Below are 24,988 nucleotides of genomic sequence, written 5' to 3'. Positions count from 1 at the left end.
CACTATTGACAAAAACGATGCATAGTCGGTATCGTAAACCTTGGATCTTAGGTGCATCGAGAGAGACAGAGAGAGAGAGAGAGAGAGAGAGAGAGAGAGAGAGAGAGAGAGAGAGAGAGAGGGGGGGGGGGGGGGTGCAAGGGCGAGCGGGAATCAGGGGAGTTTTCCCCCTTGAACACCCCGCAGGCTTACGCACCTGTCTCCAGCCTCACGCATTCACACGTCTCGACAGTAACCCATAATCTAAAGCCCTATCCCATAAACACTCGTCAAGCAACTACATACTCCGTAAACACTTATGGACGCACACATACTCTACACCATCGCCATCCATTAGGTGACTCAACGCGATGATAATGCGGGGCTGCCCACCCAGCGATCGAGAAATTCTGTTGTGGCAAAATTGAGGTCATAATTTTAATTCGTCAGTAAACTTTCTGTTTTAGCAAGTCGAGGATGCTGTTTATGTAATAAAAATATTAAAAAGTGTTTGCAATAGGAAAGGTTTTGCAGCATAATCTTAAGGTATCAACGAGTTCGAAGCAACAGTTTTACATCTACAGATCCTATCTCCAATTCAACAAACAAATTATACAAAGATTTGTCTTATCGACGAACCAAGCTAGCATTAAATAAAAGAAAGTTTGTTAAATATTTCGTGTCAATTTATTTCGCGCATCATTATAGACATTTGACAGAGTTTCCAAATATCTTTACTTTATATTTACATGTACGTTATGTACAATCGCGCAGTTATAAAAATATATACAACACTTTTAACGTTACTATTTCTAATCTCTTACTTCAAAGTACTGTAATACCACTTGTTTTGTCTATTTCATGCGTTATAAATTTTATAAAATTTGAATACATAGGCTTAGACAACCGTGTCCTATTCGTGGAGGCACTCCGGCGTTGTTAAATTATAATATCGCCGATTCGATTTAAATCGGTAAAAATTGTCGATAAACGAAACGTGTCACGTTGCTTTCAGTACATTGATAGGAGAGATCCTATTATTTTTCTGCATACAATTTAAACATGCTTTTGACAAATATATAACTTTGCGTAAATCTCCGCACTCTGTCCGTTAGGTTTCTAAATGAAATATTCGACAGGAATCTTTTTAGTAGAATCGTGTTACAAATATTGAAAGGATAAGGAGGAATGACGCGAACGCGACAGTGCCCGTGCCGCTCTTGACCAATTTGAAGCGAGCTTCGTTCTCAACCAGCCAATTTTCAACTGTATTTCTGTAGGCCGTCACCCAATCCACGTTTCTGTTTATCTTTAACATTGCGCTCGCCACATTGTTCTCTTTAAGTCCACTGCGGGCGGTGAATTTTTGCAGCTACAAGGAAACCATTAGAAAAAGGATTAGAAACGGAACTTGATGAAAATGACAAAAAAACGTCGGGTTATTATTCGCCGTACCTCTATGACGTCTTCTGTGCTTACAACCGCATTGGCAACACTCGATATGCAGGATTGGATTTGCGTGATGTAATCGTTCCTGAAACGATCGGATTAGCGTCGCGTCAAGGGGTCAAAGCACGCCGATATTGGGTTAAATTCGCACTTACAATTTCGTGATATTCTTGTACTCTTCGTTGAGTTTGTTCAGAACGAGTCCAACAATGGAAATATTTTCGGCTTTCGAAATTTGATTGTTAGACACGATAGCTTCCACGGCAACATTCAGTTCGATAGACGTGCCCGATTTCAAAGATTCTGAGATCAGTTTCTCAAGAATCTTACGGTTCTCCGAGCATCCCATAACCCCGAGCAGACTGTCTCTCTCATCTTTGTCGTTCGTGGAGTCAGCCAGCCTCTTTAAAACAGTATCCCATACCGTCTCGTTCGCAGTTTTCAGCCCAGTGCAAAGGATATTGCTCTTTAGATCGGCGTCAAGTCTGGAAAATATTATCGGCTTCGATACCACTGTTTTCTTCAAATTAACTCCGAACCGGTATGAAATGTTTTTCACTAAAATACTGGCGTATAAGAACCATTGTGATACATGAAATGAAAAAAAGCCATTCTTTCGACTATCCACTATATCCAGAAACTGAATTCGGAATTATCGCAAAGAAAAATCGCCAACTGTAACTTTGTTTTTTTCACCAGTCTTTGACACGATGCTAGAAACACCGAATATACCGAACTTACGAATGCTTTGGGTTATTGTACCACTCGTCAAACTCTTTCCTGGTGTAGTTCACACATTCTTCAACATCAGCTTTGCATGCCCACTTGATCGTGTTTGCTTTCAGGAGTTTCTTGACGTGGTCCTTTGACGAAACTTTGTACTCTACATGTTTCGTTAGATTTTGCATAATGTACCTGAGGTAATGCTGAAATGACAAATCAAGTATTATATAGGGATGGCGATCGAATTGGTGTTCAAATAACAATTGGACAATTACTGATTCGTAAGCTTAACAATACAGTCCAAGGGATTACCCCAACGCGTTCCTACCTTGAAAATGTCATAATGTTTTGAGGTATAGATCTTATTATCCAAGAAATTCAAGTTCCTAAATGTAGTCATCCATGGGATGTAGTCGGTTTCATTCTTCAGATACAGAGTCAGGTTTAATGCAATTTCATAATTTGTCAGATTCTTCCGGGCCAAGTTAAAAGCGTCGTCTATTAGATTTGCACGGTTCACGGAGTGTATTTGCGTGAAGTTGTCAACCAAGTACTCCGATATTTTCTTCCAATTCTCATCTTCGTAATTGACGCGGTAGTACCCTACAATATAAATAATATTAACAGTTAGCAAAATATACACTATTAAGAAATGAAGAGGTGCAATAAATACAACAAAAGACTTGGCTTTATCAATTTTCGTTGTAAAACTAACTGCATAATTGCCCGAGAAAAGTTCGCCAATAAATTACAGATTAATTAGTCTTACTCTTACTATGGACTCATTTATATCAAAATAATCAATTGCAAAGACTCGGCTAACTTACCGATGTAATTCTTTATAGATTTGCTACCTAATTAATGTGTTATTAAACGATTTATGGTCAATCCGTTCATTTCTATAATCACCGTAATGTGTAAGACAAGCAGCAACCGACTATAACGAGAATTGCTAGAAAAGTTAACGGTGGCGCCATCTACGGCGGCGGATTTGTGAACTAACTTTCCTATCTCTGCCTGTTAACAGGCAGAGATAGGAAAGTTAGTTCACAAATCCGCCGCCGTAGATGGCGCCACCGTTAACTTGTCTATCCTTGTCGCAGAGAATCTGTCGCTCCTTGTCTTACGCGTTACTCGCATTGGAGACTCAGCAGTTTGTTCGAAAATTTATGATATATAACTTTTCAGCAATTATTAATGAACTTTTACAATTGTTACTAATAGAATGGACCTTTCGCATTATGCTTGTATAATTTTTAATGAAATACCGCTTGGAACAAATCGGTTGGAATGAATTTTATGATTCCCATGTTCTACGATGACACGACACTGTATTACATTGTGATTATATTAATCAATAATTTACTATGTTTTGTAGGAGAATTTAAGAATGTACCTGTTTGGTGTGTGTTGAGTAGTATCCAATCGCCGGACACACGCGTAATCGTGAGATTTTCATCGGTGGGTTTTAACCAAGTGGTAGGCGCAGTTGTATGGCTGTCAGGATTCTTGCTCGTGACGTATGTTATGGGTATCCACCACTTTGTTTTTTCGTCAGATCCGTAATACAGGAATCGTTCTTGGTTCAGTACGTAGTCGTCGTTGTTCTTTCTCACGGTGACCACTGGGTATCCAGGATTTGTGAACCATGTTTTCATAATTTCCTCTAGTTTCACACCTCCCCAGGTCGTACTGTCCCCAGCAGCAGATTGAAGATTTTTGATCAATTCATTGGAATCGGCGACGTTGAATTTACTGTAAATATCGTCAGGTTATGTGTAACTATTATTGGCAACAACAAAATACGTAGGAGTCAACGAAGCGCTCTTCAAGTTCGTCGTTGTCTTATCGGAATGCTCCCGAGATACTTACTTATTTTCTAGATACAAATTCAAACCGTTCAGGAAGATCTTCTCTTCCAAAATGTTGGACATCATTCTTATAACGCATCCAGCTGTAAAATATGAGTTTTACAGAATAATTTTTATAATCTCTTCTGTTTTTGTATGATAATCGGAAAGAAAATTCTTGGATAACGTAATGATAACGTAACAGAGAACAATTCGTTTGCACGTGATTGAGCTAATTGGTCCTTATTTATACATAAATAAGTTACCAAGCTTTTAACTGTAAATTATGGCTTTCTAAAGATTATAAAATCGTCGTCGGCAAGTCGTTTTTAAAATATCGTGTTCCATTATCGGCTCGACAACATCTCTCTACATTTAGCGCCGCGGCGTGACAGACAATTTAATTGAGCGTTCTCGCGTCGTTCGATGATCGCGGGTCAAAAGAAAATCGTTAAAGATTCATTTCGTAGTTAAGTCGACCCGACTCGAGCGTTGGGATAGGATCGATGTATCGTAAACGCCGGTCCTTTGGTTTTCAAGTAGCCTCGGTAACGAAGTCACCAGCAGGTTGCACAACGCTAGGCGCCAACTCGCGTATCGTGCTGGCGTATTCGTTCGTGACGAGTTTACTATTGTTTCGATGTACATAGTTACCTTTTTGATAAGCGATATTGTCGAACAATTTGGAAATTTCGTTGGGGCTGTCCGCGGGTTGGTTCATGGGTCGCGTATCTAGGAGCCCGTCCGTAACAAACGCGGACCCTTGCATCGCCTCGATGACAAACAAGTCCATTAAACGCCACGATGGCTCTACCTGAAAGCGAACATCTTCACCTGAGAATCGTTGCGCAAAGTTATTCCGCGCTATCGGTTGCATCGGCACCCTTATCTCCGGTGTTGAATTCGGTGAAATTCAACTAGAAATTCAACTAGAAATTCAACGTACTTTGTCCGTAATGTAGTACTGGAAGTAAGTAGCGAATCCTTCGTTCAGCCAAATGAATTCCCACCATTTTGGGCTGACTAGGTTTCCGAACCATTGGTGGGCGAATTCGTGGGCTATGGTTGTTAGCATGCTTTGCTTGGTACGAGTCGTGGTAACGTTATCCGTGTAAACAAGATACTTTTCCCTTTGAAAAATGTGAAAGAAAGCGGACCGTTTGACAACGATGATACGTAATCTCTAGAAAATATACATATATCTCGCGGAGAAGAGGATGAGTAGATCGAAATTGAAAACTTTCAGAAAGATGTGGTGGTCGAGAGCTGCACTGTCCGAGTAAAGAGTAAAGAGCGAAAGGCGATGCGAATAAATTACCTGTAGGTGACAAGGCCCCAGTTCTCCATAGCGCCTGGACTGAAGTCTTTGACGGTAACTTGGTCCATTTTCGGCATGTTATCGGTATACTTGATTCCGGTGGCGATATCTAATTGTTCCATCGCTTTCACGCTAAAGTCCAATGCGAATTTCGTGTCGTTCACAGAGTCTGCTTTCGTGTAGATTTTGTAATTGTTGTTTATAGGGTGAGATATGTATTTATAATCCGAGACCACGAACGCTACCAAATAAGTCGACATGGGCTTGGTAGGCTGGAAAGAGGTAATGTTCTTGTTACCATCTGGTATCGTCTTTAGTTCAGGCATGTTGGAGATCACGGCCGTGTAGTTTGACAGATGTTTGATCGAAATTTCGAAAACCGCTTTGTACTCGGGCTCGTCCCAGCATGGAAACGCTAATCGTGCACCCGTTGGCTCGAAGTGTGTCGTAGCAATCCATCTGTAAGCATTTCGAAAGATCCTCGTAGTCCCGATTGGACTGTCTGCCTAATGACAGGCTAAACTAATGGAATTGGTTGTGTTCGCTGGTACGACTCGATACCGATCGATACCGATACAAGATATGTACTTGCCTCATGTCCTCTCCAATGAAATATCTGCTTCCATAAAATCCCCGTTTCTGGTCGTTTAGCTTACCGATATAGTCTATCTTGATCGTGTAATGTTTAGCCGTTTGTAGCTCTTCTCCGAAGTAAATCGTCAACGTCTCCAAATCGTTATCGGGACGGCGATAGATTTTGCCCAGCTTCGGCCACGCCTCGATGTTAGTTATGGTCAAATTCTTTTGATTCAATACCAACACTTGTGTCGGTTCGTCGACTTTGAAAGTAATATTCACACTTCCCGTGAAACTGAATGTCTGGAAATCTGGTTCCACTTGGAGCACGTACACGGAGGGTTTCGCATGATTATCCTCGAGTTTGTATTTCGCTTCTATGCCGGACCAGCTGACCGACGAGAGTAGTAGCAGCGACAACAGCGTTGAAGCCGTCATCTCGAATTGCTTTGCTGTGAAAAAAGCTGCGCGGTGGAAGACTCCTCGAATACGACGATGTCCTGTTTTAACGAAACGCGCGTCTGTCTGTTAGATCATTCGAAGAAATTGGTAAATTAGCGCGCGAATCCTCTGTTAAAAATCGCGATCAACGGAATCGCGAAACGGCGACGATGGTTTCGGTTTCGTTAGGGTCCGTCGGAAACGCTTCGGAACGAGAAAGAGTTTCGATGGTTCGAAGAGGCAGAAGGATAATTGATTGTTATAATAGAACGAACGAATTATTTTCGCTGTTATCTTATATTATATTATATTAGTTTCCGAACTATGGATGTTGCTTTTGTATAAATATAAATTTCTTTGAGAATACTCGAGATCTCTGGGGCGCGCGCGCGCGCACACACACACACACACACACTGCCTCTGGGGGGTGTCGAACGCATACATTTAGCGCGCATTTTGCCTATTATCCGAGAAGGAGCGAAGACGCGCGCGAACCGATGGGTCAACACCGATTAAAAAACACTTTCGCAGCTATCGAGATAACCGCATCGAGAGGGAGAGAGCGTAGGAGAGACGTTTCTTGTGTCGCCGGATGCCAAACTATGCCAAACGATGTTTGCCGAATTAGACGAACGCGTGAACAGACCTTGACGAAACGGAAGGCGGAAGAGTATCCTTTTTGCTGACCGTATCCGTTCGAGAACTCCTAATCAGCACACTGTTTCCTTTGGGAACGCATCCGTCGTCTTTTCGCTGTCCTCGCACGTAATCAGTATCCGAAAGTCGACGCAGAGAGGATTCGCGCGATAATATCTGACGACAATTAATTCGAACGCGTTCGAATGTCACGATCTCGATAACGTACCTCGCGAAATAACAGGTTAATGCGTGGACCAGCGGCATTCAAATCCACATACGTGTAATTGTTTCCACTTTATATAGCAGCTGTTTATATAGCAGCCGACAGAGACTCTCGCTGGAAGTACATGGCTTAATCTTATCGATAGGACCTGTTTGCGAGACGATCCGTGGTGTCATTATGCGCATCGGTAGATAGAGCCGATAGCGAACAAGCTAACAAAGTTCCCTTTATCGTTCAAATAGACCAATTACGTTACACGGATGTCTGAAAAATTCTAAGCCTGTATCGTCGCTCGGTGGTTTATCGGATATCGCTGGAAGAATGTTTTGCCGTGTCATTGTCGCACCTTGTTTCTTACCCGATACACGGCAAGTTTCACGATACGCGCAAACCATGGCGCCTATTCACCATACTACATTTCGTGACGGATCCTGGCATTCGTTTTCCTTTTCGTCGCCGAACCGCGAATCGCGAATCGCGAATCGCGAATCGAAACGATTAAACGTAGCGCAAACGTAGCGCTGTCGCTCGTTGAACGGAGCAACGATTATTTATATTCTATGGATGGGTTGTTGGGTACGGAGAAGGATTTTCAATACGCGTTTAGCACGGTCTTATTTATTGAAATCGTTTAGGAAGAAAACAGAGCTGTGTTAAAACGACCATGTTTGCGAATAGAATTTATATATGATTCAGAAATTCGGCGATCTTGGCCGAATACTTCTGGGTCCATTCTAGGTTCGCCGAAGAGACGTCGACGGCTTGATTCGCGGACGCCAAGACTTTGTCGAGCTTCTCAAGATTTTCTTCCACAAACTTTCGCAACTGAAAAGTAAAGATCGAGAATGAATTTCGATTAAACTGTCTCTAGATGTCGAGAGTAATGGATAGTTGTCCGGAAACGTATAGAAAATAGTCGAAATTAATACTTGTTCGGTTTGCTCGTTCGTCGTAATCGAGTCCCCGATCGCTGCGATCGTTTTGCCCAGAAAAGTGTAATCTTCCCTAAAATAACCAGAAATCGTTTATATCACGAGACAGACAGACAGACAGACAGACAGACAGACTTAACGATAACGAAGATAGAGAGATCGTAACGCGTACATACATGCCGATAAGTTGCTGTAAATTCTGTCTCAAGTACTCTAGTACACGATCCGCGTTCCGGTCGTCCCCGTCCAGAACACCGTCGATTATGGCGATCCTGTATTGTTTGCGGACTCTCGATCCCTCCGATAACGTCATCGCGAGATATCTACGAACGTGGTAGGAATTCTCCAATTTTAGCAGCCATCGTGTTTGCGCCCGTACCTCAAATTCTTCGTAAATTAATCGAAAAATAAGAGATTCCAAAAAAATCGCGTCGATTCGAAAAAGATCCTTAAAGCTCGCTTAGTTTCTAGTTGAAACTCGACTCGAACCTTATCTAAATCAAAGCTCGGATCGTCGGAAGATATCGTTAGTAACGCGGCGCGACAACCAAGCAACATTCGAAACCGATCGGGTAATTTTACGACCGAAAACAAAGGAGAACTTGCTTGTCTATCAAGCCCGCCTTTCCGGTGCAACCAAGGGCTTGGAATAATAATTCTTGCTCGGTGTGCAGATCGGTTTCCAGCCAAGTCGACAACATTTTGTACCAGTCTTCGTCGCTGCCGCTGCGTATGCCTTCGCAGTAGACCAGTCTTCTGACGTCTTGCAGTATCCTGCGCGATGCATCGTCGACGCGATAATCGATTTGTTCGAAAACATGAAAAATCAATTTGAAATTAGTTGGAAAGTTTGTTTGGTAGAATCGACGTCGCGCCTCTCCTATACGTACGGTTCGTTGATTCTCCATTTGTCGAACAGGTTTCGCGACGTTTTTAAACAATGCGGATTCCGCATCGAACAGGAAGCCGTTAAAATTAGCTCGCGCTGTAATTTCGTCACCAGCTCCTCGTTCGCGGATTCGACGAAACTCAGTCCATCATAGATCGGGTCCAATAAACGTTTCGCGTAACCCTGTTCAATCGTATGGATTTGTTAAACGCGTTTTACTTGCTAAACTCATCCCGTTTATTCATGTTAGGTATACCTAACAGGACAAGTTTCGTAAATTTACAGTGGGCTCGCGTGTAAATTTGTATTTAAAAAAAGTGGAAAACATCTGTGGAAAAATCCTTCGCCAACCAAATCCAAACTCGTTTTAATCTCGTTTTTAATACCATCCCCGCGATTGCTACTCCGCCTACTTCCCCTAGATAGAGGTTCGCAATCTCGTATAGAGGTGGTTCTTTCGAAGCGTCGCTAACCGCATGTCCGCTCGATGTTCGATTAATTTACTATCTACATACATATTACTACCTATTGCTTCTTGGAAACCAATATAGGCGATTGCTTTTCGAGTTCGTTGATTCGTTATCGGTGTTCTCGATGTTCCACATTCTTTTCACTTGTCTTATCTAGAGAAAACTCATTTCAAATTGCCCGGATAAGATGATCGACAAAAGGTTTAACGAGCGATACGTTTTACTCACTTGAAAAGCTCGACGCACCTCCGGCACGCTCCGCAACCTCTTGTTCAAGTACCCAAAGTTCTTAATAGCTGCGAGCCAAGGCTCGTAGTCGCGCTCTTGGACCAAGTAACCCGAGAGATTCAGCGGAATCGAGTAATCGATGTATCCGCCTCTGGCTAAATTGAAAGCGTCGTCTATCAGGGACGCCCTGTTCGCTTTGTGTATCTTTGAAAAATCCGCCGACCTCAAATAGTCGATTAGCATTTGCCAATTATTTTCGTCATAGTTCACTCGATAATATCCGACCTGTTGAACGTTGAAGATGACCCAATCCTCGGATGGGAACGGTCCGACGATGGTTAAACTTTGATTGTTCGGTTCCAGCCAATTGTTCGGGGCTGTGCGAGAGAACTCGGCGGGCGACGATTTAATGGCGAAAGTCAAGGGTATCCACCACTCGTTCATTTTACGATCAACGTCGCACCGATCTGCGTTTTGGCAAAACGTTTGCTGCGATATCGAAGCCGTTTTCCGCCCGTAATCTCGGGTTACGGTTACCAGAGGAAAAGATGGCTGGTCCGTCCAAGAATCCATTATTCGTTGAATCGAGGCTGGTAGGCGATCGCCGGACATAGCCGCGGCGCACTGCAAGTGCTCGTACAGGTCGTACGGGGTAGCTGCTCCGTATGATCTGAATTTGAAACGATATCGTAGAGCGGTGTCGCGATTATGCAACTTAAGTTAAAATAAGCTGAAAATTAATTCGTCAATGTTTTTCCCCTACTCGAAAAGATAGGTAGGTCGTACCGTATCAATTTGTTTGATATGCAAGCTGTTTTATGCGCCCGTTAAACTTACAGTTCCTTCAAGTAGCTTCGTAGACCATTCTGAAACGCTGAATCTCCAATCGCGTGAGCAAGCATACGTATCGTCGACGCCCCTGGTAGAAAGATACGTAATTCGTTCGGTATAGGGTATACTACAATATATGCAACTCGGCGAGAAGAATTTGCGCGACTTTCTTTCTTTTCATACCTTTTTTATACGAGACGAAATCCAAGACAGCTCTGATGCTGCTCGGACTACCTACGTTCCGACCGTTCAATACTCTGCTGTGATTCGCGGAATCCAAAAGCAGCGCCGGTTGCAGCATATCGACTACGAATTTGTCCATCATGTCCCAACTCGGTTGCAAACAGGATAGAGCGTGGTATTGGAAATACGAAGCGAATCCTTCTTTCAGCCAAGCCACGTTCCAGAAGATCGGCGTGACCAAGTTCCCGAACCAGGTGTGAGCGTATTCGTGAGCCATCGTGGTCAGCCCGTTGAACGCGTATCTCGTCGGTGTGACGGCCTTCTCGTGCAAGACCACGGACTCCCTGTACGTGATCATCCCCCAATTTTCCATCGCGTTGAAATTAAAGTCGGCCACCGCGATCTGATCCATCTTCGTCACCGGGTTCTCGATGCGAAAATAGTCCTTCAGATGCGAATAGATCGAGACACCTTGACTCAACGCGGCGGATCCGCGTCGATGCATCGACTCTCGCGTCCACATTTTGAAGCTCGGCAAGGCTGTCGATGTCTCCGGGACGAAATCGTGGACCGCCCAACCAACGATGTACGTGGACATCCTCGGCGTCGGTTGAAACGTCGTCAGATAATAATAGTTCGAGTCGTTCCTGTAGCTGTGCAGGAACGAGGGGGGTTCGCGTATGCCGTGTTTTTCTAGATAGCTCAAATAAATTTACGGCAACAAGGAAGAAAACTTACCCGTATTTCGCTCTAGTTGCAACTCGAGTGTTGCTCGTTACCAATTGGTTGGCCACGTGACCGATATGCAGGGTGAAGATTGCTTTCAAGTGTGGCTCGTCGAAACAGGGGAAAGCGCGACGCGCGTACACGGGTGAAAATTGGGTGATCCCCATCCATCTAGATTTGAGTGGAAAAGTATCGTTTAAGTATTTTATAACGTCTTACTTAACGAAACTCGTCTACTTGACAAACTTTTCTTTCTATCCGATAAAAAGATAACGGATATTTTGTTATTGGTTAAAGATTGTTCTACGGTAATCATCCATTTACTTTGTTTCCCCGTTCTTGACGTAGGAGCTTCTATAAAACCCAAACACGTCGTCGCGCGTTTCACCTTCGAAGTGGAGTTCCAACGCGTAGACACCAGGTATCAATTGCATCGGTAATTTCAGTATGTGAAACTGCCTCTTTTTATCGGGGAGCTGATCGACGATTGGAATTGCAACTAATTTATTTTCTCGGTCACCGATTCGATGGTAGAGCTTCGACTTTTCTTCATGTATAATCAACCCATCGTTATGGATCGCGATGCTGCTGGTCGGTTGAATTATTTTTAACGTTATTGTCTCGTGGCCTTGATAAACGAAATCATTTAAACCCAGTCGACTAAATATCCAAAGGTCGTAAGAAATTGGTACAATTTGCTCGGATAGCCTGTACGAACGATAATCGTCGAGATTTTCGGGCTGGTCGAGGATTTTCGAGCCTTCGAGGTGTTTACCGCTCGTTACGATGAAAAGCAACGCGACGTAACATCGCGAACACGCCATGGCAGCACAATCTGGCTGGAAATCACAATCACTGTTCCAGGAAGTCACTGTCACGCGTCGGCCTCTCGCAGCCCTTGGCATAAATCAGAAATGTGACGACGAAACTAATTATTTGTATCGTTCTCGAAGCTCCTTTATCTTCGGTAGACAATGTTTAAGATAAGTAATCCCCACTTGTGCTATTCGATCGCGACCAAGTAAAAACGAGAAAACTGTTTCTCAACAAATTACATATTAACACTTCATCGGCACGCTTCGTCCAGGTACATTTAAACGTAGGTCCAGCTGGAGGATGATGCTGCTGCTGCTGCCTATGGGCAATACGACGATAACCCCACCACCAAGAGTTCTAGACGATTCCCGTTATACAGTGCGAATTAATATATGATTCTTTTCTAATACTATCTACTATAATTTTGAACTTCTTATGACGCGAAATTAATCAATAGCGTTACAAAGGGATCGATTGTATCCGTATAAGCTTTAGACGAGTCATTTTCGAATGAACGAGAGTGAGGGAGCGTTATTGGGTAGAGTAGCAGGACCGAGTAGGAAATGGTTGAATAAAATTGCCGTGCACGACTGTACGTGGCAGGTACCTGATCGTATCCGATCTCGGATTTTCGCGAATAAATTTATTCGACAGAATGAAAAATTCACGAATACGATGTAGGAATTTTCTATTCCAGGTAACAGATCTCACACAGATCCAGAGGCCGATCCAATGGATGGATTAAAATCATCAATACCATCATTTATCTTTAATTTACTTGTTCGTTTCAGATACGGTTATCGTTAGAGTATTTAATATGTGATCGAACGATAGCATTCTTTTTGGTATCGAATGAACACGGTTTATTACGGTTATCGATGAGCTCCTCGGATCAAGACGCAGATTAATCCGTTACTCCTAAAATCGAGTTTCGACTCGGTGAGAATTAGTAGTCGGCTTATTTAAAAGCCGACACCGTTCCACGTACGACGTATTTCCCACGTATTTTGGTCTCGATTGCTCAAAATAAATCTTTTCTAATAATTTCATTTTCCAGAGGGGACGCGTTTCCAATGTCTCACTCTTGTGTCATATCGCAGCAAAAAAGTGCTACAGAAAAATTAATCCAGCACTCGATTCGAATTCCTCAGACATTGACGGTTTGCTAAAAATCGAAACATACGTGTGCGAATATTTTTCACACCGACCATAAATATAATCCTTCTAGTAATAATTGGACGTTGATCGTGATAACGAATGATCGATTGGCGGAGACATTGAACGTATAGTATCATAAAAACGATGCTATCACGGCAATAAGAAGATAATGGTGTCAGAAGTTTGAAGGGAAAATGCTCCTTCATATTTATCGCCTACGACGCGAAAAATAAAAATAAAAAAAGAAATCAGATTACTTGAATTCGCAAGAAACGATCGCCCATGGTTGAATCGGCAAAATTCTGAGAAGATTCGTCGTAGTAAAAGAAGAAATATGTTTTTGCGAAATATGATTCTTTTTATTCTGCATAAAATACAAAACATTCTTCACTTAAAGGCTAACCTTATCGTCCATAAATTTGTCGTATTAAATTTGCGCGTACGCCATCGGTATACGAAAATACGAACGCAGCCGATCGCAGCATAACTTGAAATAATTTAATGAAGGCAACTCTGTTATTATTCTAGGCATTAGTCTTCGTCGAATATATTACTATTCACCACCCAAATATGTATAATCGTAAAGCTTACGCATTTTATACTACGTCGACGCGGTACGCGATTCCAATTGGTGGACTCCGTTCGATGAAACTCGAGACTAATGGACGTCGTTAACACTACCCCGACTAGAGAAGCGAGCCATTCAATTTTAAGCAGCATGCAGTTTGTAATTATACATCGTAGCCTATTACATACGCTACGCACCCGTGTGCCTGTTGAACGTGATTCGTGTTTACTGTGAATTTCGCTGAGGAACCTTATTCCAAGTACCTTAGAATTGCTACTTTTTGAATCTAAATCGTGTTTTGCGTGTATTTAGACGAATCTATGGCTAGCCGGATAAATCGTAAACCGTATAGACTGTTGCTGGTAATGTGTGAGTCATTGCTTTCGGTTTCTTAAGCGTTCACTTGATTCGAGAGCGTACGGTAGCGCACGTGTTCGAGCACAAATAGAGGAGGGATGCATCCTTCTAAACCAGACACGAAGGGGCAAAGGTTGCCCCGTGGGGCACTGTTCCGGCTCCATCTGTTGCACTTTTTCAGATTTAAAGCAGGACCAATGATCATGGTTCGTCCATGTTTGGTTTATGTCGAGACACGTTCAAAATCGAATGAAAGTTAAGAACGAAAAATTGCAGCGCGGCCTCCGGATTAACTTATCAACAATTGTGATTTTTCTGAACCTTGACAAACAGCGGTGCATATAAATTAGATCGATAACGTCGCGATCTTCGGGCACGTATCAAATTCGATTCGCATAAGTTATCTGCACCTCTGTTGGCGGATTGTTGTAGCTCAGTGGGAGTTGTTGCCGTTAATAATGTAAAACTTTTATTTCGACAACAAGTTTTCTCACTCTGCAGTTTCATTCCATTTCGATAGGATGCCCTCCTGTGGGCGAACATGTTGTACATTAACGAGTTATTTATGAATATGTTCAGTCTGAGTTTCATAGTATGCGTACCTTTAATTTACTCTGCTGCTTAGCGTCGTTATTCCCTATAAATTATTGCTTTCACGTAGAAAATCTAATCTAATACTGCGTAATACTAATTGCCTCGTACACACGCACAACTTGAGAAATTGTGCTCGTTCTGAACCGAAATTGATTTAGCTATAAAAAATGAAAGTTTACAAAATCATCCGCAATCTATTTAGGCCGATTATAATATGCGAACTTTCTCAAGGAGAGAGATAATCCAGACAGAAGCAAAACTTTTTTTATTCTCTTTGTTTCAGAACGCAAGGATATATATTCTTTAATAAAAAAAAAGAAAAGAAAAACAAAATAATAAACATGCTGACTGAAAGTAAAACAAGATAAATTCGTCACGTATATTTCTTCCAATTATATCTGCATTTTTCTTTGGCCCATACACATTTGTCAGAAAATGTTTTAGGTAGTTTGAAAAATATTGTTGAATGTTAGATTGGTTGGAAAGTTCCGTCTTTGTATTTAAAAACAACGCGAATGCATCATATCCACGCGTTCGATCGAAAAATTCAAAAGATGGATTATTTTCGTAACAGAATAAGACGCGAGGAAAAACAATTTCCGCAACAAATCGTATTAAGAACAAAATATTGCGTTTCCATTAGTAATAGCGTTCTATTTAGAAAATACTTTATCGTGTAAAATCGCGTCCTTCGTTATAATCAGACTGCGGATCCTCGTGTAAAATCACATTGGTCGGCAGCAGTAATTACAGTGGTCCGAAACTAGAGCAGAAATATCCTCCTCGTTAACGCATGAAATAAATGTATGAAAAATCCGCTATTCAGATATAATATTACTGACCACCATACATTACGCATATATGGCATTGCTTAAACGAGACGGGTACATCGCTGCCAAGATCGATAATAAATAAGCACGCGAACGATTCGCTTCTACACGCTTGTACAATAGACGCGACGCACATACACGAGAACGATGCTGCAAACTCGAACATTCTTTTCCTACGTGCTCGTCAACTTTTACATTTTACTCTTTGATGTGAAAATAAATATATGTACTTCTATCACGAATGTTGCACGCGTAGTCGTTCTCGAGAGCACAAAGTCGAAAGAAGCGATTCGGTGGAGAACGCAACTACGAGGACGTTCGACCCAAAGGAATTCTACGAATTCGCGTTGTTATCGCAAAGCCTATGTAAAGCACTGTAACCAGTACCAGTCGTCTTTGCTTAGCTCACGATTGCATGTAACGTAACAGCGCGTCCGTTCTTGTCGCAAAAGTCTGCGACTTGTGTCTGCGAAACGAGCCACGCCGCGATCACAAAGCTGTCTCCAACGTGGGAGCACTGGGACTGCGAGCAACGTTCTGAGGCACAATATTTTGCGGTGACTCCGATCTGGCCCGAAATATCTGTCTGACGTAAGTATTGGGACCGTGGTTGCCGGTCGGCGGTGTGCCAGCCGCCAAGAACTGTGCCCTCGCCAATTGGTTGCTGATCCTCCTCGACTCGAAGGCGTTTATCGCTTTCTGACAGGACGGTGTCAGCTGTGTACTGTTGTACGAATACTGAATTGCCGGATTGATAGCACCGTGCTCGGAATACGCGTCCGTGACACGCTGGATCGGCGACACGGTTCGATCGGCATCAAGTTGCGAACGAACAGGCTCCTGTCTTTGCCGATAGGTCTCGATCTCTTTCGAGGCCGTTGCATCGAAATGTCCCGTACCGTCGTCGTCGTCCAGTGGTAGTATATCGTTCGAAACGTCGGCGACGTTGCTTCTCGGATTCGAGCTGCTCAAATGGGTCAGGAGGTCGCTGCAGAGGTCGATCTGCCTCCTCGCGTTCAGTCTTGATATCGGGGAGGTATTTTCGGGGGACGGTTTCATAGCTTTCTCCTCGGCCGCTGTGTCTTCTATTATCGTGGACGACAGTACATCCGTTCGCGGCGTCTGGAACCTCCACACCGACCGGGGACTCAAAACTTTGGCCAAGGGGGTTGGGTGCGGAATCGTCGGCGACGACTGCTGCTGTTGTTGTTGTTGTTGTTGTTGTTGTTGCTGCGACTGCTGCTGGCGAGACAGTTTCAACTGTTCCGCCGCTGACAGCCTCGTGGGACCACTCTTGACGCTCTGCTGCAGCAGCAAACGTTTGAAATCCAGTCTGGATGTTCCTGGCGACGACGACTGAACGTTCTGAATAATCTAGAATGAAAACCAACGATGTTGTTCAATTTTTTTTAACGATTTGTTCGGGACTCGAATGACAGTGTAATCGTGTACATACCACTGGCGATTTCTGTATGTCGGAGCTCCAGCTGTGCCTGTTCCCCGACGGTAGTTGTTTCGCTATCGACTTCGTCGACCCGTACGGGGTCGTGGGGCTGTCGCCGTCGTCCTTGATGTTCAACCTCTTCTTCGATTTATGTATAGCGGCGAACAATTCTTCGTTCGACATCGTGCTCTTCGTCGGCGACAGGACCAGATTGGTCGGCGTGCTTCTGCCAGAATTCGGGGTTGGCGACGGGCAATTTGGACCGCCGATTAGCGCCATGCGATCGGCGATCGTTGGCATAGTACGTCCGATCGGCGTGGACGTTGCGAAACTATTCTCGTGACTCTGCCTGGCTGGAGAAATTGGATTGTGTTGCAAAGCATCGGAAGTGGAAGTTTTCGTAACGGGATCACGAACAGGCGAGGACCCGAAGAATCGATAGCCGAGCGCGGTCAGTCCTACCGGTGTGGCGAATCTAGAATCAAACGGAAGAAAAATAGGGCTGGAAGATGATTTTCTTCACGACTTTATAGCTGACGGATATGTTATTTTTCACAGTGTTCTCGATGCCAGTCGAATGTCGATGTCGTGCAAGTTCGTTCGGTTACTGTACGTTGCATTTTACATGGTAAATACCTGTTTCTGACGTCCACGATCGCCGGTTGCTGTCGGTTTGTCATCGGCCTGGTATTTGCATCGAAGCGTTCCAAATGTTTCCCGTGTAAATCCACTTGGGACTCGAACTGACCGTGCATCGCGTACATGTGCATAGCGCTCAAGGAACCATGACCGAGGCCCCTGGTGATATCCGGAGTGACGCTGCGCGGCGGTTCGACATCCCTCCGCGGTCTTCGAGACGGCAGGGTGTAAAACTGATGACTGGCGGGGTGCTTCCCCGATGCGCAGTACTGCTGATTCCTCGCGTTGTGCATGCTGACGATTTCGCGTTGCTTGCAGGCGCGCTGGTACTCCCAGTTCGCCGCCTTGTTGTTGTTGTTGTACGCATTCTGTTGAGGGTCGTAGGCCATCTGCTCCTGGCAGCCTGCACGCGGCCCATGGTTCTGCTGCTTCTCGGACTGCGTCAGTTGGCCTGGCGCGGTTTGCGCGTTCTTCAGCGCATCTTGGATCTTGTGCTCCTTCTTGCAGTCTTTTGGCTTCGGGGGCGAGGCGTACGAAGGCGGCTGAATTATCCCGTGAGGGGGCACCGAATCGATAGCCAGCAACGTGTTATCTGAAACGAAAAGATCAATGACTGGCCGTCACCCGCGCTCGAGATTGCGTGGGTCGGGATCTCCTCCTCGTTACCATCGATCGTCAAACTATCGACCAAAAGGATATTCTATGTAGGTTGCTGTTATGCTACTCCGACAGGAAACTATCGCTTATCCTATTTGTTAGACGCTTCGCCCCGGCTTGCGTTGTTAAGGGCTCACCGGGAGAGTTTCAAGATTACGGGAAGGTAAATGAGAAGGAAGTCGGTGAAAAGAATTAGGATCGACGGAACAAGTCCAAGATCGTTCTCGCGTGAATTCTGCGAGAACACACGATTCAAACGGGAATGGAGGGGAACAAACTTTCGCGAGATAATCAAGCGGTGTAATTAAATGAAATTCAATGTTGGAATTACCGTTGCTATACCTCTCCCGCATTTAACTGACTTGAAAGGGGAGTCGTCAGCTGGCTGACCAAGAAAGACGCGCGAGTACGAATGCTCCGGTAGCTCACTGATCGTCGAACGTAAGCCATGCTACGCGCTAATTAGTATTTGTCCCACGCTTTCGGGACAGAGTATGATAGGGCCACGTTCTTATTGCCGGGCCGTGCATGCGCTCTGCCTCGATTCAAATTAGATTTCGGGTCAGCTATGGTTTGTTAGCGGCATAGTTGTTAGTAAGATACAAAGAAAACAAGCGACAAATATCGCGCGAATGCGAGCATGCGGTAAAAGCACGAAAACCAAACTATCGATACGTCGGTGGAACCTGATATGGAATGTACCACTACGATCGTCGAATCGACTAGAGTTGGTTCCAAAAATGGTAACAGTCGTGACAGTTTGATCAGCAAACGAACCAAAGGACGTTCCATATCGGACCACTCGAGTTTCTTTTGCGAAGTGAAAAATAAAATGTACTCACCGAGTAGGAACTATGGTACTATGACATATATATATGTGCGTTAATAGCGAGGCTTGATACACACACGCACACATGCGCACGCACGCACGCACGCACACACACACACAGACACGCGCGCGCACACACGTGTACGAAGTGCATCTTTTTTCTCTAAAACTAGCATGGTAGGTGTACGTGGACCGATACGGTGGGGGTCTACGATATGGGGGAGAGAAGAACAAGAGGATGAGAGAAAGACAAGGGGGTGAAAAGAGGGAAAAATGGAAAGATAGAGAGAACGTGTACGGTAACTCGTAAGTATGTACAACGCGACAGCGGTTCTCAGCCGGTAGAAAGATAACTGGTATGTATTTGCCGGATCAATACCAACCAGAGATTTTACCTACGCTTTATAACGTAACTCTACGCGTCACCGGCGCACTATTCCTTCTCTCGTGAACGTAGTCGATACGGTGTCAGCACGAAGGAATACTTTTTCAAAAAGTGAACACGACGACACGAAACGAATGAAAAAGTTGTTGTCTCGTCCAATTTGGTTCTTTACAAAATCTCCGACATTCGGATTTTATTATAAATTTATTCAGGGATTAATAACTTAACGTTGTGTACACGCATGTATATGCAAATCTTTTATCGCAAGTGTCGGAACGACAATCCTTATTGGACCTTATCGAGTCTTTTAACAGTTCCGATCGATCTTAATATTACTCTAATTACCTCTTTATACTTTGTACACATATCATAGTTTCACGCAATAGTGTGCCGGCGTCGAACTCCACCGTGACGAGAGGGTTAAACGTAAACGAATAGATAGTGCGTGCGAAACGAGTGAAAACAGAGAAACACAAATAACAAAACACATCCGTAATTTCTATCAAACACTGTCATCTCTATTCACATACATTCCTCCCGGATTTGAATGACACATTTTGCCACAGTATATACAAACGAGAAATAAAATACGCTGGTCATTGGTGAATTACAACACGAAATATACATATTTATAAACATACGGTGCACACGATCGAGAGATGAGTCTTATAAGTAACAAGTGCCTATACTATGTACATATGCATACGACGGTACACTTGGTCCCATAGTTTCGTATAACCGAGTTGCTGGAATCGAATCACCATGCCATAATCCTGGTCTCTACCACGCGAATAAACCGAGCAGCATTTCGTGCATCGTTTGCGCTTACACGAATCCATAGGGCCAAATATACAAGGTATTGCATGCTCCTCTACCCAGGTTGTAAGTAGTCCTCCCGATATTAGTTGCAAGCTGATTAATTCTTGCTGCAGTCGGACAGACACAAGGAAATGACACGCCAGTGATATATGTTATATACATAATGCTCATTCATTGCCCGGTTATGTTAACGCGTTACGCGAACTCGTAATCGGGGGACACGGTCGTTTCCACGATCCGAAAGTTAATTAACAGGCGAGCTGCAAACATCCGTGCCTAGAACACGTGGCTAACAAAGTGGAACGGACTTTCGTATAGATATATACAATGATACAGGGGCGATGCAACGACGCACGATGATCCGGATCGAACAGCTCAACGACACCTTGCTAAAATCTAAAATCTATTTATCTTTTCCAGCGTCTAGAAAATTATCAAAAATTTCATGTTCCAAGTATTAATGTTAGAAAGCAATAAAAAATATCAAAGTTATCGGTACGCGAAAATAAACCAGGTAACAAGAGTCTTCGTCTCGTTGTATTCTTCGATTCGGATGAACTCGCGGCGTTGGAGAACACCGCGCGACGACGATGTGTTTCAAGTTAGTCCCATGAGGTGTTAGTTAACGCTACTTACAACGAGGGGCGAGCACACACATTGGACTAACATGCGGCACGACAAGCCGGGGCACACTCGCATCGACAACACATGCTAAAACGCAAAATAACCTGTCGCTACGATATGCAATCGGATTCGCGGCGAAGGCTGCCGGTACAAGTATACTCTGTCTGTAGTTCTCGCGCGACAAAAAGGCACCTTTCCTGCCAAATTGATCATCAAAGTATCGGACGACCACACATTCGGCCAAAAGTCTTGATATAGTATTATGTTTTTCTTTTCTTTATCCTGCTCTCACATAATACAGCAGCAGCAGCAGCAGCAGCAGCATTCTTTGTCGAATGCGATACCTCCGAGTTATTTCTCAGCATTTATACGCGATATTAATTCTGTTATCGCAACTCGTAAGTATCGCTGTAAAATAATACAAGGTAATAAGGGCGTATTTTATGATCGCGACCGAATTCACCGATGACAGCTGCTCTAAATGGGTAGATCAAGTACGAAATTAAAAAAATAACCTTTATTTCGCGCAAAGAGCCGCAGTCTACCGATAATTCCGTATAGAAATGGTAAGTCGAGAAAGGTCGTGTCGAGAGTTTATCGAGCAGGAGAATTCGGACGATTTTCAATCAAGTTCGACAATAACGGATCAATAAGAGTGGCATGGTAAAGTATTTCCCTGAGACGCGTTTACTCTTCGATTTCATGGGACACCCTGTACGCGTCTAAAATAATTGGTTATCAAACGATGCGAGTATAATACACGATTAATGATACGGAGGCTCAACGAGCTACAGTACGTGACCTGTGTTATCTACCGTGACGTAACGTGAAACGTAATCAGCAAACCAGTCGATTAGCAATTAGCGGAATAATTCAATTACATTTGTGGCACACCGTTTGCTACTTTCAAAACATCAATTTTAATGTCTGAAAAGGAAGGATTCAGGATAATATATAAGATTATTAGCAAATTGTATTCCTTTTCGATTCATTAGGTAACGTTGAAAATCGGTTGACGAATAAATCAACGCATTCGAACCTTCTCTCCGCGAGTAGGCGAAAATGAGAATAACGATATCGAATAAATTTCATCGTGTCTGTACGTACGAGCAGAAACTATCTCGTTCAGGCGTTTTACCCAAAGCATGACATCTCGTATAACGAGACACAAACTCTATAAATACACGACAATCCATTGGCTCGGACACGTTTGTTTAATGGAAAAAGCGATGGTCGGGAATCGGAACAGAAGCCCCAACCCGGGAGCTGCAAATGTTACGCTTGATAATGGAAACAAGTGTTGTAAACAGCAAACACTCTGTCGAACAGAGTTGTAACTGGAATCGATTAATTTCCAAGACGTTCGCTGCCGTACACGATTATTTAACTTAATGCGCCAATAACATTTGGAACAACTACTGGAGCCATCCAATATCCAATATTTGACGCATTGCAACTACACGACTTAAATTGCAGATTGTATAGCAATCAAGAGCCATCGATACGACGTCAACCAATGCACTAAATAGAATACAAAGGTGCCATTAAGATGGTTAAACGAGAGATTTATGAAAAACGCGTAATCGGACACACGTAAAACTGTGACACGCGATCCATGCACGCGTACAAACGATCTCGCGTGTCGCATTCTAGAGGTCTTTTGTCTGCGATCGTGAGGATTCGCAAAGAAAGTGTCGCGACGACTTACGGTACTGTCTCGTTGCCAGAAAAAGAAGATGCCTCGCCAGCATGTTGAAACACAGCTCTGCACTCAACGAGTGGACTGTCAAACAGCAAGTAACACTCTCGCGAACGGATTCCTATCACGCGATGGCGACCGTGCGTCTACCGACAAGATTTCCTCTTCGCTGGAGGACCGATACCGGCTTATCATCGTTTTATAAACGCGAATTTCCTTCTGACGGCAACGACGCGACGCGACGCGCGAAGATTGAATGGCTCGCCGACAAGTGCACGCTCGCGGCTTTAGGATTGCTCGCGACCCGCCACGCTTCCGACACTTTATGACATATTTCCTCTTGCGTTTTGCCAAGGAGTTACTCCTTGAACATTTCTATCGGAAACCGGAGACCAATATTTAATGTCCCGTTCAGATAAGAAAAGAATTGCCGACAGAAAATTGCTTTAAAAACTGCTTTCAACAAAAGTTGAGGAGTGGATCTCTAAGCGGAAATCGTTGTCGCGTTTCGCTACGTTCCTCATAGATTCTAGAAGCGGTCTGTCAGCATTGAGCGAAATATTCAAAAGTGATGTCAACCAATCACGTGGAGTGATTTATTCGCGTACGTGGACGGGATTCGTGGCGGTGTTTTCGAAATTATCGTGTGCCGGAGAGAACCACTCGATGGATACCAATCAGGTGCGATACCTAGGAAACCGTTCGCGTCAACCGGTAGAGATGAACTGAGGGTGGTTGCATTTGCGTGGAAAGTATTTGAATCCTCGTGCGCCAGCGCGCAGGGAATTTCCCTGTGTAGTTTATCTGGAATTCGGCATTATCAGACGGGATGAACATCATGTCTGATGCAACTCCGTTAGTTATTGAGCCAGCGACTAATGATACCGACAAGGGCTAACAAAGTGTGGCTTCACTGGGGGCTTCTCGGAGATTTCCAACTCTCTCTCTCTCTCTCTCTCTCTCTCTCCCCCCTCTCTTGCTTAGGCCCGCGCTGCTGAACTTCGACACACCGTAAAAATACAATAGAATCTTTCTTATCCGAACCCCCATTATCGCACGGCCATCCCGTTACGCGTACGTTTCATTATCCGCAAACATACGATGACTCATCGTCGGAATCGTTCGCCATGCAGGAAACGGGAGCTAAATAGATATACTTTTATTTATTTAATCAACCGAACAAGTTGGATCGACGGTAACTACATTCGTTCAATTTCTTGCATGATTTTCTCTCTTTCAATTACGACGATGCAAAGAAATAGTTTTACGTATATTCTTTAATTAAAAAGTTAAATTTATGAATGTAATGTGTTCAACATTGAGTCGATGATAAACCAAATAAAAACGTCGTGTTCATACGTTTGATAACTAGGCTGATACCGTACCTTTGTTCTGTAACAAAGAAAAAATTAGTTTTCCAAATAAGTGTCATATTCTAAAGGGCAATTTCTAAATTTGTACGCATCGAGATATTATTAAGTGCAATCAAATACAAAGGAATCCATTTATCTGGACATGTACTGAAATTGAATGAATGGAAAGTCATAGATAGTGAGGAGAATTAGGTGAACTACTATAGCGTGATCGACCTCGTTACGCGAGAGTTCCACTGTACTTAAAAATCTTAAAAACATGGCCGTATTTGTATATTAATTCCCAAAGGAATAGATCGCGGTACTTTTATAGTTGGAGATATAGAAAAGCGAGCAAACATTTTGTTAACGATTTACTTGTGTAAAATAAATAACGCGAAATCTGTCATCTTCGCAGGTTCGTCGGTAGCGTCAGTAACTCCGCGTTACCTAGTTTTGCGTGGGTAATCTAACTTAACAACGCGAAGCGATAAACGTTGAAACCCTGTGTTCAGCGCAGCACGGAATATTTTCGAGTTCAATAATTTCATCGATAACTCCAACAAAGCAATGCCAACATGCCATATCTTTCGCAAGGTTATTAGATAAAGCGGATTGTCACATTTTCGCTATTATCGCTGCTTTGTATGCGTTCTGAATTTCATTTTTCATCCCCTACACGGCACAGGCCGGTGAAACGTGTGCGCGAATATCAAACCGCGAACAATTATCGATCCAATTTGGTAAACAGCGTGAGAAC

The 24,988-nt window shown here is 43.6% G+C and overlaps 2 protein-coding genes across 4 annotated transcripts in view; both read right to left on the bottom strand.

Annotated features, from left to right (window-relative positions):
• Window positions 1-649: 649 nt before the first annotated feature.
• Window positions 650-12,515, bottom strand: LOC144470309 (uncharacterized). The gene is made up of 21 exons (XM_078181300.1): window positions 11,782-12,515; window positions 11,470-11,628; window positions 10,732-11,384; window positions 10,555-10,636; window positions 9,718-10,387; window positions 9,021-9,202; window positions 8,737-8,904; window positions 8,307-8,453; window positions 8,128-8,203; window positions 7,883-8,023; window positions 5,912-6,420; window positions 5,320-5,778; window positions 4,948-5,131; window positions 4,656-4,815; window positions 4,024-4,105; window positions 3,548-3,906; window positions 2,480-2,754; window positions 2,170-2,354; window positions 1,584-1,913; window positions 1,435-1,513; window positions 650-1,351 (listed from the first exon to the last, which is right to left on the bottom strand). The coding sequence occupies exons 1-21, from the start codon at window positions 12,360-12,362 to the stop codon at window positions 1,127-1,129; spliced, it is 5,706 nt and encodes a 1,901-aa protein (XP_078037426.1). The 5' UTR covers window positions 12,363-12,515; the 3' UTR covers window positions 650-1,126.
• A 1,264-nt stretch (window positions 12,516-13,779) lies between these two features.
• Gukh (NHS actin remodeling regulator GUK-holder) overlaps window positions 13,780-24,988 on the bottom strand; it is a 51,747-nt gene continuing 40,538 nt past the window's right edge. For all 3 annotated transcript variants that reach the window (XM_078176651.1, XM_078176658.1, XM_078176667.1), the window contains 3 exons: window positions 17,861-18,455; window positions 17,237-17,699; window positions 13,780-17,154 (listed from right to left, as the gene is read on the bottom strand). In XM_078176651.1, coding sequence (XP_078032777.1) covers window positions 16,270-17,154; window positions 17,237-17,699; window positions 17,861-18,455 — 1,943 coding nt within the window. In that variant the 3' untranslated portion in view covers window positions 13,780-16,269. The remainder of the gene's footprint in view (window positions 17,155-17,236; window positions 17,700-17,860; window positions 18,456-24,988) is intronic.

Source organism: Augochlora pura, chromosome 1, assembly GCF_028453695.1.
Source record: "Augochlora pura isolate Apur16 chromosome 1, APUR_v2.2.1, whole genome shotgun sequence".
Classification (NCBI taxonomy): domain Eukaryota; kingdom Metazoa; phylum Arthropoda; class Insecta; order Hymenoptera; family Halictidae; genus Augochlora; species Augochlora pura.
This window is presented reverse-complemented; position numbering and strand designations above follow the sequence as displayed.